Consider the following 14264-nt stretch of genomic DNA (forward strand, 5'->3'; position numbering starts at 1 on the left):
GAGGAGGGACTTCAACAGGATATAATGCCATAGTCCACACTCTAAAGCAGCCATTTTCTCCAGGGGAACTGGTCTTGGTTGTTTGGCAATCAATTGAAATAATGGGAGATCTCCTGGTGCCACCTGGAGGCTGACAACACTAGTCATAATCATATTCACTATATAGTTTTGATCATTTGGGTAAGGCAGTAAAGAACCTCTTCCAAGTAAAACAACAAAGCAGTGCTTAAGCCACAGTGGTTGGGAAACAGTGCAACAAACAGGCATTAAAAAGTGCACAAAGTAATGAGAAGGGGTATGGGGGGGTGGGGTTATAGTCATTTTTGTATTATACTTTGAAACTGCAGATTTCTAAGTTAAAGTTGAACTTTGTGAGAATTTGGTGTAGCGCTGTGGTAAAAGGCATTTTTCAAATGTTTTCAAAATGCTGTACCTCTCCCGCCTCCAATTAATTAAAATTATGTTCATTATTTATTTTTATTACAACATTTATATCCTACTTTAAATCCTGGTTTTCTAGGTAACTCAAAACCTTGTATGCTTTTCATTGTCGAAAACTGGAGCATACATAATGTCAGGGATTTTTTTTGTAGAAAAAGCTCAGCAGGAACTCATTTACATATTAGCCATACCCCCTAATGCCAAACCAGCCAGAACTGTGTTCCTGTGCTTTCCTGCTCAAAAAAAGCCCTGCATAATGTCTTGGATCTTAGCTAGCGTGAGTGCTCATAGAAGCACTCATCTTGTGCGTCTCACCATCTCCTGCTTAAGCCTGCATGTGTCACAAAATGGTGTCAATGATCTTGAGAAACAGCATGGGGAGTAGGAGTAGGGAAAAATCAAAAATCCCCATTTCTCTTTCCAGTAGTGAAATTGCCTTGCACCAGCAAAATACATGTTTAAGAATCACATCAATTTGTGTGCCCAAATTTATAATTTATAATTCTTATTTTTAATTCTCAAAAGGTGCCATCTTTGGGGGCTGCTAGATGCTTAGATGTACTGAAGGGCTTATATGGAGGGTTACCTTCCAAGAGTTTCCATATTAATACGCCCTAAGCCATTTTACTGCAAATAGAATATCCATTTTATTGATTAGGGAATGTATAGGTTTGTCTCAATGTTTGGAGTGTCCCATCCAGCCATTGGCCTTGTGGAATCAAGCACACAGTACAGAGGGGCTTGATTGGACCCATGGAGATTAGAAGAAGATATTGGATTTATATCCCACCCTCCACTCTGAATCTCAGAGCGGCTCACAATCTCCTTTATCTTCCTCCCCCGCAACCAACACCCTGTGAGGTGGGTGGGGCTGAGAGACCTCTCCCATAAACTGCCCTTTCAAGGACAATTCTGCAAGAGCCATGGCTGACCCAAGCCCATTCCAGCAGCTGCAAGTGGAGGAGTGGGGAATCAAACTTGGTTCTCCCAGATAAAAGTCTGTGTACTTAACCACTGCACCAAACTGGTTTTCTCAGTTTAGCCCAGATTAGAGGGCTAAATACTTGTAACTAAATCATAATTGAGCAAATAAACAATTATTGGTTATTAGAGCTAAAAGATATAGTGAGAGGAAGGACTTCATCAATTTACTGAAGTAGTTTGGTCATCTTTGTAAAAAAGATGACAGTCAACTGTGTAAATCTCCCAGAGGAAAAAAAAAGTAAAAATATTGCACTTTGTATTTATTTATTTGGTCAAAAATTGTTAATCTACTAATCTCTGTTGATCCAATCCAGCCCTTCTGAACTTTGTGCTGTCTTCCACATAGTCTTGTACCTTGGTATACTATACCTAGTTATGGGCGAGTACTTTTTGACTCTCAGGAAGCCTCTGAGGTTTGTTTGGTCATGCAGAAGTCTTTGTATCTTGACCTCAGCATAAGCACATAATAGGATGAATTATGGCAAATATTATTATTTATGTGTTTTGATTTAAAAATATCATATTTAAAAACTCCCTTTGCAGTAAGGTCATACAGTTTGTCATACAAGTTCTGGCTATGTATCAGATCATTCCGTCCTTGGACTCAAACTGATGTGATGAAGATCATGACTCTTCATTAGTATATCTATAAAGTACAAATTGCCGCCTCAGGCAGCCTAAAGTTTGCCCCAAGACAGTCTCGGAAAGGGGTAGTGGTGGAGTTGGTTGATTTGGTTTCACTGGCTCACTATTCTATCATTACTTGTTTTGAAGGAAACAGGCCTGTATTTACAGGGTATGTCTTTTTTCCTTTCAAATGGTAGCAGCAGAGTGAGGGAACTATTTTTGATTGCACTGTCCCAAAGCAAATTTTGGCTGCATGATTCTGCAATTTGAATTTTATAGGCAGAGGTAGATATGTGATCTTCATGATGTTTCAGCTCTTATTAAAGGATGTTTCCTGAAAGGAAATATATAGCAAGAGGGTAGCGCAAAGTGCACAACCGGAAACAATGTGAATTGAATAATTGCAAAATGGAATTTAATAAATAGAAAACTCAATGCATTTAGATCTAGGATAATTGTTTTATCAGGGAGAGAAACAGTTGGGATAAGAAAAACCATTTCCTTCTCTTCTTTTTTTAACACAGCAGTGATTTGAACATTTGTTTTAATTTCTTCCGAGCTTTGCCATGCTCTTATCCTTAACAGACAAAAATCCTTTAACTATATTTTTACATTGTTTTATTCTTTTTTATATCATCTCACTGTTGATATTGCTTAATGACCGCATGCTTCCAGATCGCAAACTTTTCCTCCGTACACTTCGAAGATAATTCCGATAGAGCATAACGCTGATCACCCGGGCTTGAAATTGTTTAGAAACAAGGTAGTATAGAATTACATCCAGGCATGTGCTGAGATTCATGAGATAGGTGGTAAATGCTCCCCATGGGTTGTAGCTTATATGTCTAGCTCGCAGCATCAGGAGCACGAAGCAAATGTGAAAAGGCACAAAACATACAAGGACTTGAATAATCAATGTGACAATAATTCTGATCGACCTCTCTTTAGCCTTTGGTTTCAGCTTCGAAGTTCTTCCGTGAACAAGACTGTAAATGACAGTGAGGTAACAACCAATCATAATAAACAAGGGGATCAAGAAGAAAAACACCAGCCGAGAAAAATTTAAGGCGTTCGCTTCTTGTAGGTAGATAATATCCATCATCTTAATGCAACTTGTATGATTTGAGGCTTCATCTGGATCAATATTCAAGAACAGCAGTGGAGAAGTTGTCACTATAGTGGTTAGCCAGAGGCCCAGGGACACTATCAGAGCTTTGGTTGTATTCTTAAGTTCTTTAGCGTATTTAGGCTGCACAACTGCCAGGTATCTGTCAACACTTATGAAAGCCAAAAGCCATAGAGCAATGCTTGGGTAGAACACAGTTAGAGCACTAAGAACCCGACAAAAAGTATCCCCGAAGGACCAATAGCCTTTGCCGTAGTAAAACATCCGAAAAGGCAAGAAAAATATAGCCATTAAGTCAAGCAGTGCTACGTTCATCATGTAAATGGTTATAGTTGTCCTCTTCTTTGTGGTGCAACTGAAGACCCAGAGAGCAGTGACATTAACAAATAAGCCAATTGTGAAAACAAAGCTATAGAAGACAAGTGCCGATATCCTGTATTCTTCAGGGTGGATGTTTCCAGGCATCATCACTGGACTTTGACTGGAGGTATTCATAACTTCTAGAACATGATATCTAAGAACAAAGTACAGTAATAATAATTGGTGTGCTCTGGAGTTAAATCAGAATAATACTGCAAATAGCAAGTGTTTTTTGCAACTAAGAAGCTTCCTGCTTTATAGGGGGAAAGTAATATTTTGTTTAAAATACATAGTTTTAAATTTGGATAGTTTGATTCCCAAAATGTGTTGAACTCTGAAGTGCCAACATAGCTTGTGGACATTTCACAAATTCATATTCAATTTCCACAGTTAGGATATACCTTATAGCAGGGGTCCTCAGACTTTTTGAGCTTGTGGGCACCTTTGGTATTCTGACACAGGGTAGTAAGCACAGCCACAAAATGGCTGCCACAGGAGGTGGAGTCAGTCAGATAGGTTTGCCAACCTCCAGTTGAGGCCTGAAGATCTCCCTGAATTAAAATGGTCTCCAGGCAACAAATATCAGTTCCCATGGAGAAAATGGCTGCTTTTGAGGGTGGGCCCTGCTTTGGAAGGTGGGCCCTGCTTTGGAGGGTATACCCTGCGGAGATCCCTATCATCTCTGAATCCTGCCTCCCCATAGTCCACACACTCAAATTTCCAGGAGTTTCCCAATCTCAAACTGGCAACCCTGCAAAGAAGCTCAAGTGCAGGGAGGAAGAGGGTTAATTAAGAAAAACTAGTGGGAAAAAGAAATAAGAGAGAATGTGGCAGCTGCCTCTGAAACAATGTTATTTTAATCTGCACAGCCAGTTGGCTCTCTGGTGGCCAATCAGAAGCCCTGCTGGGCAAGATCCCCATCTGGTCACATTCACTTTCTAAAAACACTTGATGGGCTCCAGGAAAGGTGTTGGCAGGCAGGCAGGCATAATGGAGCCCATGCGCACCACAAAGGGACCCTTATCTTACGGCCAGTAAGTAATCCTGAATGTGCACTCTTAGTTAAGAACACAGAAATATTACAGCATTCTTTGTAAGAATCACAACAGCCTTCATACACAGCCTTGGGTGTGGGTACATCAGTGGACTGCAGCCTACTTCCACCTGCGCCAGAGATTGTGTGGAATGCTTGTGTAGGAGGAATTACCTGATCCTTGCTGACAGTGTCATGTTTAATCATTGGGTAAGAAATGTAAATAAATAAAATTTGGGCAGACAAAAATACTTCTTGATTATACAGTGTATCTGCTTACATTAACACAAACTCATTGTTTGTCTTGTTTGTTTGTTTTTCGAGGCAAGCAACACTCAGCAGACCTAACTACACATTATGTTTTTCCTGGGAAGGTTCACAACCTTGTTCTTAGAGCTCTGTGCTTCCTAGGACCAAGGAGTACCTCAGTGTGTGGTGAAAAGGAGCTAAGACCCTCCCCCCCCCACCATTTTGTCTACTGAAATTGGCCCAGGGTGCTGTGTTTTACCCCACTGGGCTGCATGGGCACTTATACAGCTAGAGTGCAATTTCAGGTTGGGAAAACACTGTTGTGGGGGACAGTGTCACGTTCTCAGGGTGCAGGCAGGCAGGAGTCCAAAGCCAGTCCAAGGTCAAAGTCCAGGAAGTCAGGCAGTAGCCAAGTCACCAATGCAGAATCGCAAACCGGAATCAGAAGTCAATGTCCAAAAGCCAAAAGGTCAGGGTGCCAAGGAAATCAAGCAGGTCAGGATCAGGAAGGAGCTTGGAGGCAAGCCAGAGAATAGACTTGTTGCTTCCACAAGGTTACCTGGTCCTGAGTGGGAGCTATATGGGAGTCTCAATCAACCTGCTCCCTGGGTGGCAGTGAGTCTGCTAGAACTCAGGGCTGAGAGATCTGAAGCATTGGCGTGCCTCATGTCTTCGCTCTGAAAGTTCTTTCTGGAGCCTGCTTCAAACTCTTGAGATGGAAGGAGGAGAGCTTGGAGGAGATTGATCGTCAACAGCTGACACTGGTGCCTGGAGAGTGATTGATGGGCCAGCTGCTATTTGTTCAGCTGAGGAACTGGCTGGCAACTCTTCCAGGTCTGTTAACCCTTCCAGCTCCTCCTCCTCAGGGCTCATGACAGATACTGTCCCTTCTCCCTGCATGATCTGATCTTGTTCATGCCCCCACATGCCTGGGAAGCACAGAATACCCCAAACATGTCTGTGGCCCAATCTGAGAATGTGCCTGAGGAAAACATAACATATAGTTAAGCTCCTAATCATTGTCGTTATGGCCAAGTGTCAACACAGATCTGCTAAAGATCCATATTATCCACACTCTGATTATATTCTGGTTAGGTTACCACATTTGGGCTGCTTTTAAAAACCCCATTTTAAAAGTCATTTGGTTTCAAATACAGTAGTGAGATTGCTGGCTCATATGCATGACAGAGAATATATCTGACCAGTTTTGAAAGAACTATGCTGGCAGTTTGTTTCTTAGCACGATATAATGTGCTGGTTGTCATCTTCAAAGCCACGAAAGGCCAAGGATCAGTGTATTAGAAGGACTGCTTGCTCATTGATGAATCTTCCCATCAGTTAGGATCTTCTGCTGCTCTCTGTGCATCCACCTTCAAAGCCAAGAAGGGTGGTGACAAGAGACTGTTCTTTCTTTGTTATGCTTTGGCTCTGGAATTTCCTTATTACCATTCCCCTAGTGCTTGGCATTCTGAGTTTTAAGTGAAAAGAAATTAATTCTTCCAGGTAAGGTTGCTAAAAGCCTGGTTTAAAAATGCCCTGCCCCTTTACGAGAGGCTTAATGTGCAGGTTAAACTTTTCATGGCATCAAGGTAAATAACATAATCTGGTAAAGACATTTCATCTGTTAGACGACTGGACTTTTTTGCTGGCAATCCTACTCCGAGGCAGTCTGTGGATGGGCGTGTCATTTGGTCCTGCTTAGCAGATATTCTTGGCTGCTTCTGGTTTTATATTACAGCTCATGCTGTTATTTTAATTGCTGTGTCAGCTCCCTTTTAGTTTGAGAACCATTTTTGTTTGTGAACCACCTTGGTGCTTTTTAAGCAAAATGTGTGGAATGTAACTATTTTAAATTAATAACTGTTTTTTTTTCCTCCATTAAAACCCTGACAAGTGTCTTGGGAGCAGAAGTACATCTTTCTGTTCAAAAGAGGAAGTTTGTAATCTCACGCTAAGACTCAAGCCGAAAGAGAAACTTTCTGCTTCATTTCACTCTACTTAGCTGTAGTCTGCTGCCTTGTGTTCTCCTCTCCGCTCTCCTCTCCTCCCCCACTGCCTTTTGCTGGCTTTTGCAGCTAAGAGAGCAAATTGCACCACTCTGCTTTTGTTTCCTGAACCTGCCTCTTGGTTGCTGCTGGCTGTTTTAATCTGCACATATAGTTGGAGTCTGCTGATTTCAACACTTGATTATTGCTGTGTCCATTGACTAATCCTGGCAGCTCTTTGCACATGCAGTTTAAAGTTAGCACTGAAATCTGTTGATGCTTTGGTTCTAGCCACAATCATAGTTGCCAGATGTGGCATAGAAGGAGTATGAGAAGCCGCCGTGTAGGGCAGAAGTGGGCAGACTGAGGGGGAGACAGAAGATGAGTCATATCTCCTTTGATTGTAAAGGACTTGCAGCCATTACAGCCTTAAAATTAAGGCTACAGGTTACTATCTGCAAACTTTGGCCTAGCCTTGAACACCCACATATGCTTATAAAATCCATGCATCAATTATGCCAATTTAAAAAAAAAATGAAAGGAAGCTTTGCTTGTAGGAAGGAAGTCAAAGTGGCCCAAGATTAAAGTCAGACTGTGTGGTCCGTACAACGCTGCAAGCCAGCAGTACCAGAGCCACTGGGCTCCTATCTGGCAGGCAGCACCATTTTTGAGTGACATGTTGACTCATCTGCTGCCTTCTCCTGCATTGCTGCCAACCACTAACCTCAGGTGAGTCTACAGTTGGTACTGCCGTCCCGGTCTGAATTCAGTGGTCCCTGCAGAGCTGTTGGGCTCTACTTGTTGGACATATGGACATATGAAGCTGCCTTATACTGAATCAGACCCTTGGTCCATCAAAGTCAGTATTGTCTACTCAGACTGGCAGCGGCTCTCCAGGGTCTCAAGCTGAGGATTTTCACACCTACTTGCCTGGACACTTTTGGAGATGCCAGGGATTGAACCTGGGACCTTCTGCTTCCCAAGCAGATGCTCTACCACTGAGCCACCGTCCCTCCCTTGTTACTGGGTTTAGCAGGACAGCGGCCCACCAGGAATGTTGCCTGATAGTTAAATGGCCGTGTATGTCTGTTTCTCCTTTCAGACAGTAGTTACAGGGTAAAAAGCTTTGTTAAAAAGGTAAAGGTAGTTCCTGTGCAAGCACCAGTTGTTTCCAACTCTGGGGTGACATTGCATCACGTTTTCATGGCAGACTGTTTTACTTGGTGGTTTGCTGTTGCCTTCACAAGTCATCTACACTTTCCCCCCAGCAAGCTGAGTACTCATTTTGCTGACCTCGGAAGGATGGAAGGCTGAGTCATCCTTGAGCCACCTACCTGAACCCAGCTTCCACCAGGATCTAACTCAGGTCATGAGCAGAGAGCTCAGACTGCAGTACTGCAGCTTCACCACTCTGTGCCGCGGGGCGCTAAAAAAAACCCTTTGTTACCAAAGCGCAAATTCTGCATCTGTTAAAGTGGGCTCTGAAATCTTTGTTAGATTTCAAAGGAGCAGGCGTAAGCGAGTTTTCTCAGAAATAAATCTCATGTTATTCCACGAGGTTTACTCCCAGGCAAGTGTCCTCACGATTACCATTGAAGTGAATCACAAGACTGTATGTGGTCAGTAAAAGCACAATTCTGCACAATCCAAATACAGACTAGAAAGTTAAACTGAGCCTGCGTCACCTGAAGAGACTATCTCCTGGACTTTGCCACCTCCATGCCAGGCTTGTCAGCTGACTGGGTTGGCAGAGGAAGCTGCTGTGAATACTTTGCTAATATTTCTAATAGAGCAGTTACTGTGCCAGCAGCCTGGCTATGAGGCAACATTCAGAGGGTTTCATCAGGTAACAGTTGGCAGGGAAGGGCTGACCCAAGTTCTTGGTACTGTGCTTTGTTGCTGAAAGAGAGGAAAAAATCTGGAAAATGTAGCAGAGAAGAAGACGACTGCAGATTTATACCCCGCCCTTCTCTGTGAATCAGAGACTTAGAGCGACTTACAATCTTCTATATCTTCTCCCCCCACAATAGATACCCTATGAGGTTGGTGGGGCTGAGAGGACTCTCACAGCAGCTTCCCTTTCAAGGAAAACTCCTACGAGAGCTCTGGTTGAGCCAAGGCCATTCCAGCAGCTGCAAGTGCAGGAGTGGGGAATCAAACCCAGTTCTCCCAGATAAGAGTCTGCACACTTAAGCACTACACCAAACTGAGATTGTGCTCAGAAAATGCTTACCACAGAAAGTTCCCATAGGTGAGCCTGTTTCTTTAGGCAGAGGAAAGGTTGCCAGTCCTCAGCCACAGATGCTTGTCTTTCAAGTGCTTCTGCTATTCATATTTCTGCCATTCGTATTTCTTCTGGCATTCTGGAGACCGAGGTTCAAATCAAACTGGTGATGGTTCCCGGACCTAACTCTCATTTCCCCCAGTCTCACATTGAGACTTGACTTGTTAAACATTGTGATTCTAGTTTGGAGGCTAAGGACACTACTACAAGACATCTTTGCAGAACTCCCATCAAGCCAGGCACAAACAACATGGAACAAAGATGGTTGTGAGTGTGTTGCAGTTGTGTCTGGGGCCAGATGGAACTCATTTGTTGTTGAAGAAAAGAGCAAGAGTCCAGTAGCACCTTAAAGACTAACAAAATGTGTGATGGGATATGAGCTTTCATGAGTCACACCTCGCCACAAATTTTGTTGGTCTTCAAGGTTCTACTGGACTCTTTTCTACTGCTACAGACAGACTAACATGGTAACCCATCTTGTTGTAGATGGTTTTTCATTGCATTCTATGCATTTTAGAAGTCTTCAAAATGTTGGGCTCACTTTACTTCGAAATGAGATCAGATAGATTAAAATTTCTGAGCAAGGGACATTCTAGGGATTTCAGGTTCTTATTCTGACAAGAGGATAGAACATGGAAATGAAGGCTTCGAATTGTTTTCCCATAGATTTGCCCTGTCCAGGATTATAGCTATCACCTGAATAACTACAGGTGATGCTATACAATTGCACTGCTACCAGCTTACTGCTGCCACTTTCACCAGTCCCCCCCCAATTCCCCATCTCACCAGCTACTATGGACAAGCACTTTGGGGAACTACCTGTTTTTAAGATACTATTTGCTGGCCTGGTCAATTTTGATGTGAATTTTATAGGAGTTGTAATCTAGGAGCATTTGGACCATTTTTAAAAAATGTTATCTAGTAAATTAATACAACTGACTTCATGGGTCTAGCCCAGGAGTGGCCAAACTGTGGCTCGGGAACCACATGTGGCTTTTTCACACAATTTGTGTGGCTCTCGAAGCCCCTACCACTCTATCAGCCAGCTTGGAGAAGGCATTTGTTTCTTTAAATTACTTCTCTAAGCCAAGCCAGCCAGTGGCTTGGAGAACACATTTGAAGTCAAAAGTTGCTTTTATTCCACCTCTCCCTTCCTCCATCTATTTGATTTCCTTCCTTCCTGTCTTGTGGCTCTCAAACATCTGATGTTCGTGTCTTTTGGTTCTCAAACATCTGACATTTATTCTATGTGGCTCTTACATTAAGCAAGTTTGGCCATCCCTGGTCTAGCCTATGAACCAGGTGAATTTAATGTTTTACCTTGCTGAGCATTTAATTAAACATATAGGCAAGTAAAGCAAGATACTCTTTCTGGAAGAGTCCTTGAGAGGGTGGGAAGAATTGCTCTGTGTGTGTGTGTGGGGGGGAAATCTCCATGATACTAACTTTTTGATCAAAATAGTCCATTTATGTGGCCAGGAAGGAAGCGCTGAGAGGTGTAAAAACAAAACCCACCCTTTTTTCTATTTTTATGTTATAAGATTCTTAAGAGATAAGGTTACCTTCTTTTTATAAGTATTTTAATTAAATGACACCGGTGGGAGTCAAGATTTAGGGGGGAAGTAAGGGTGGAAAATAGCAATGTATGAGATAGATAATGAGTTTGCTAATGTTTTATTGAATTTGAATATCATGTTGCTAAAATAAGTGTTTTACCATAAAAAACCAAAAAAACAAAAAACAAAACCCACCCTTTATCAGAAAATCTTTCATGTCAGGCCAACCACGCTGAAAGAAAGAGAAAGGTAGTGGGTTTATAGATTTACATCTGAGCAGCTTGTCAACTATAGATTGAAATGCCTTGAGTTTGTACAGTTAATGTGTCTAGCTCCAAAATCAGGATATTAGATAAATCTAATACTGTACTTTTTCTAGCTATAGATCAGTCTTATTATAACCTCATGTATTTACAGGGTTAAGTGCCAGTCCTTTCATTGGGTATTGGTTGTTTTAAGAATATAAGAAGATCAATAGTCCATCTAATCCAGCATCCTCTTTCAAGTAGTGGCCAGCCAGTTCCTCTAGACAAGGCATAGAGACCAAGGTCTTCCCCAATATTGTCTCCTGGCTCTGGGATTCAGAGGCTTAGTGCTTAGTCCATACTGAAACTATTGTGCCTCAAGATCTAGTATGGGGTGTCAAATGTCTGGCCTGTGGGCCTATCCGGCCCCCATAGGGCTTCTGTGGGGCCCACTGTGGTCTGCTTCCTTCTCCCTCTCTCCTGCTTCTGTTGTTGTCATTTTTGTTTTTCTCCATTGGATTGAGACAACCAACTAAAGTAGCCTAGTATTTTGGGAAAGAGAGGAAGTTATCTTTGTCAGCTCTCTCTACCCCTTGTCCTGCCTTAGTCAGCTCTCTCTGCTTCCCTAGTCATCTCAGTGAGTTCTTTCTTTAGATCTTGGGTACATAAGGCCTTAGAATTTTCACCGATTTCCAATAATTAGCCGTGAAAGTATTTAGTGTCTGTGATTGGGTAAACTGATTTACAGAGATCTGTTCAGGGGTTGCTAGTTTGCTGGTGGTTTAATCTTATATTCCAATAGTCAAGTCAGCCTTTATTGGCATAAAAATAATGGTACAAATTAATATAGTATAAAACAGGATTATCCAGTAGTCAAGTGTAGGCCATTTTGTTGACCCTTAAATCCATGGTTTGGCCCTGCACTGACTGAAAACAGGTCTGCAATCTTGAGGGACTCCTGAGATTTGCAGAAAAAGTTGAAAAAGTACATGAGGGGATTAATCCCCTTCCTTTCAAGAGTGTGTCTGCAAGTGCAGAACAATGCACTTACCTACGTGTTTCATGCAGAACTCAGCGTGTCTCTCCCTCCATCACCACATTTGGGGAAGCTCCCAGTGGCAAAGCATCCACTGTCAGGACCCAGGCTGCCTCCCCCATCTTTGCCATGGGAGCTGGTGGCAGTGGTGCCCTCTGAGGGTGAAGGCCATCTCCATTCCTGCCCTCACCTGGTCTGGGTGGGGGCACTGGCCACAGTGGCATCAGCTTCAGGTGGCCCCTCCATGTCTACCATCAACTTCAGGCAGCCTTCTGAGTTCCGCTAAAACCAGGCCTTCCTCTGTGGCTGCTGCTGCTCCTGGGCCCCTCCAACTCCCGGCATCCTTGTTGCTGCCAGACCCACCTCCCCAGTTCCCACCACCATTGCTAGAACTGCTGCTGAAGCCATTCAGCCCTGCGCAACTGCTACGGCAGCCTGGCCTGCAGTAGTTCCTAGTCTTCTTGCCACCAGCTCCATGACCTTCTCAGTGTCACTGCTGCCTCCTGGCCCTGCAAGTTCTTTGTGGGTCCCTACTGGTTTAGTTTATAATTGCTGTCACTTTTAAGATGAAATCAAATGCCATGACACAGGAGCCAGTGTGATGTAGTGATTAGGGTGCTGGATCTCCATTTTGCCCAGAAAGTTTGCCGGGTGCAGCAGCCTGTCTTCTGACTTCTAAAAATTGAGTTGTTGTTGTTGTTGTTTTGGCTTGCTGGTTGACCTTGGGCCAGTCACGCATGTTCAGCCTAACCCCTCTCATAGGATTGTTGTGAGGATAAAACGGCAAAAAGGAGAATGCTATGTGGGGATACAAGTGGGGTATAAATGAAGTAAATGATTAAAGATCCGCAGAGACCCACATCCAGGAATTTAGAATTAGGATGGTATCTCTGTAAGGATTAGACAAATGTATTTTCCATTTTAATCGTAAGGCTCTTACAAGAAGAGGTGAGTGTGCAAAGTACCATTCCAGACATAATATGTACGGCAGAGGAGGCTTTGGCCTTGCGCTTCTTATTCAGCACTAACCTATGGCACATGGTATGTTACTGTGGGAGTTTGAGGGAACTCTCAAAAGCAAATTGTGGTGGGGATAGGGATCTTCTGTCTGAAGAGAAACAGGCAAAATTTTAAAAACATTAGTGCACCTAAAGTTGATATTTGAATCCCAGCTGAAGTTTGTTCCTTCCTAGGTATGGAGGTTGCTTTCATTTATTTTAAATCTGCAGAAAATATTTGTTTAGTTTTTGAAACCATTATTGTCAATTTCTGTATTTTTTCATTTTTCTCATGCATTAAAAAAAAGCAGCCAGTGTACAATGCATTCATTATTTCAGCTTGGAGGAAACAGTTCTGCTCTTTTTGTTACTGAAATTTCATTTACATCCCTAGTTTGTTTATCCCTTAATTTTTTACCACTTATTTAATAAATACAGCAAGAATTTTGTACAATTCTGTGTAGCTTAGACCGTTAACATTAATTTACAATTCTGAACGTTGACTATCAAGACTTTGTAAAAGTACTGGCTGTTATTTTTTTTCTGTAACTTTAGAAATGCAATATTTAAGATTAATTGATAAAAAGCAGACATGGACATAAATGGGCAGTTGGTCCCATTTCTTACCTTTCTGCACAATCCGGCTCTTTTAGAGATGCCTCCTTTGTAGTCCAAGATCAGTAAAAGATTGGTTTCTTGTCACAGTAATAACTTCCGTGTACTAAAATAGAAGGCTCCTTTATGGTCAGGAAATGTCAAATTGCAACTAGTTCCCTGATTGGCTATATTTGTTTACTTTAATGCAGATCTAGTTGTAGCATGGTGTATTTTTTACTTTTCCCATATATCAGCTGACAAAATCCTTCCTTCTGTCTGCAAAAAGTGTGGTTTCCTGTAGTTTGAGCATTTTAACAGTACCATGCTAAGCAGAGGTGCACTGTTCTAAGCCCATTGACTTCTACAGACTGAGAAGGGCAGAATTCTTCTTAGGATTTCGCTATAAGTCACGCTTTTTTATGGGGTACACGAGCAATTATCCAGTTTCAGAATTATACTGAAATAAACATGCTTGATATAACCAGCATAAGTAAATTGCTTTGTAGATGTAAATGAGGATGGGGGATTTCTTTTTCTATAACATTTAACTACACTTTTTTTGGAAATCCCCCTTTTGCTTGTTTTGGCTTCTGAGCCAAATAAACTCCCTCCCAATACTACTCATGTCTGACGAAGGGAGCTTTGACCCTCAAAGGTTGTATCCCAAAAATCTTCTTTGGTTTCCAGTGTACTACTGGACTCAAATCTAAGTGTTCTCCTTCCTTTTACTTCTCTAACTGTTG

The 14264-nt window shown here is 42.3% G+C and overlaps 2 protein-coding genes across 2 annotated transcripts in view; one reads left to right on the forward strand and one right to left on the reverse strand.

Annotated features, from left to right (window-relative positions):
- UBAC2 (UBA domain containing 2) overlaps positions 1–14264 on the forward strand; it is a 115202-nt gene that overhangs the window by 20669 nt on the left and 80269 nt on the right. The window lies entirely within an intron of this gene.
- GPR18 (G protein-coupled receptor 18) lies at positions 2627–13659 on the reverse strand. The gene is made up of 2 exons (XM_060235078.1): positions 13552–13659; positions 2627–3692 (listed from the first exon to the last, which is right to left on the reverse strand). Exon 2 carries the CDS (start codon positions 3671–3673, stop codon positions 2681–2683), a length of 993 nt encoding a protein of 330 aa, XP_060091061.1. The 5' UTR covers positions 3674–3692; positions 13552–13659; the 3' UTR covers positions 2627–2680.

This window comes from Heteronotia binoei, chromosome 3 (genome assembly GCF_032191835.1).
Source record: "Heteronotia binoei isolate CCM8104 ecotype False Entrance Well chromosome 3, APGP_CSIRO_Hbin_v1, whole genome shotgun sequence".
In the NCBI taxonomy this organism is placed as follows: domain Eukaryota; kingdom Metazoa; phylum Chordata; class Lepidosauria; order Squamata; family Gekkonidae; genus Heteronotia; species Heteronotia binoei.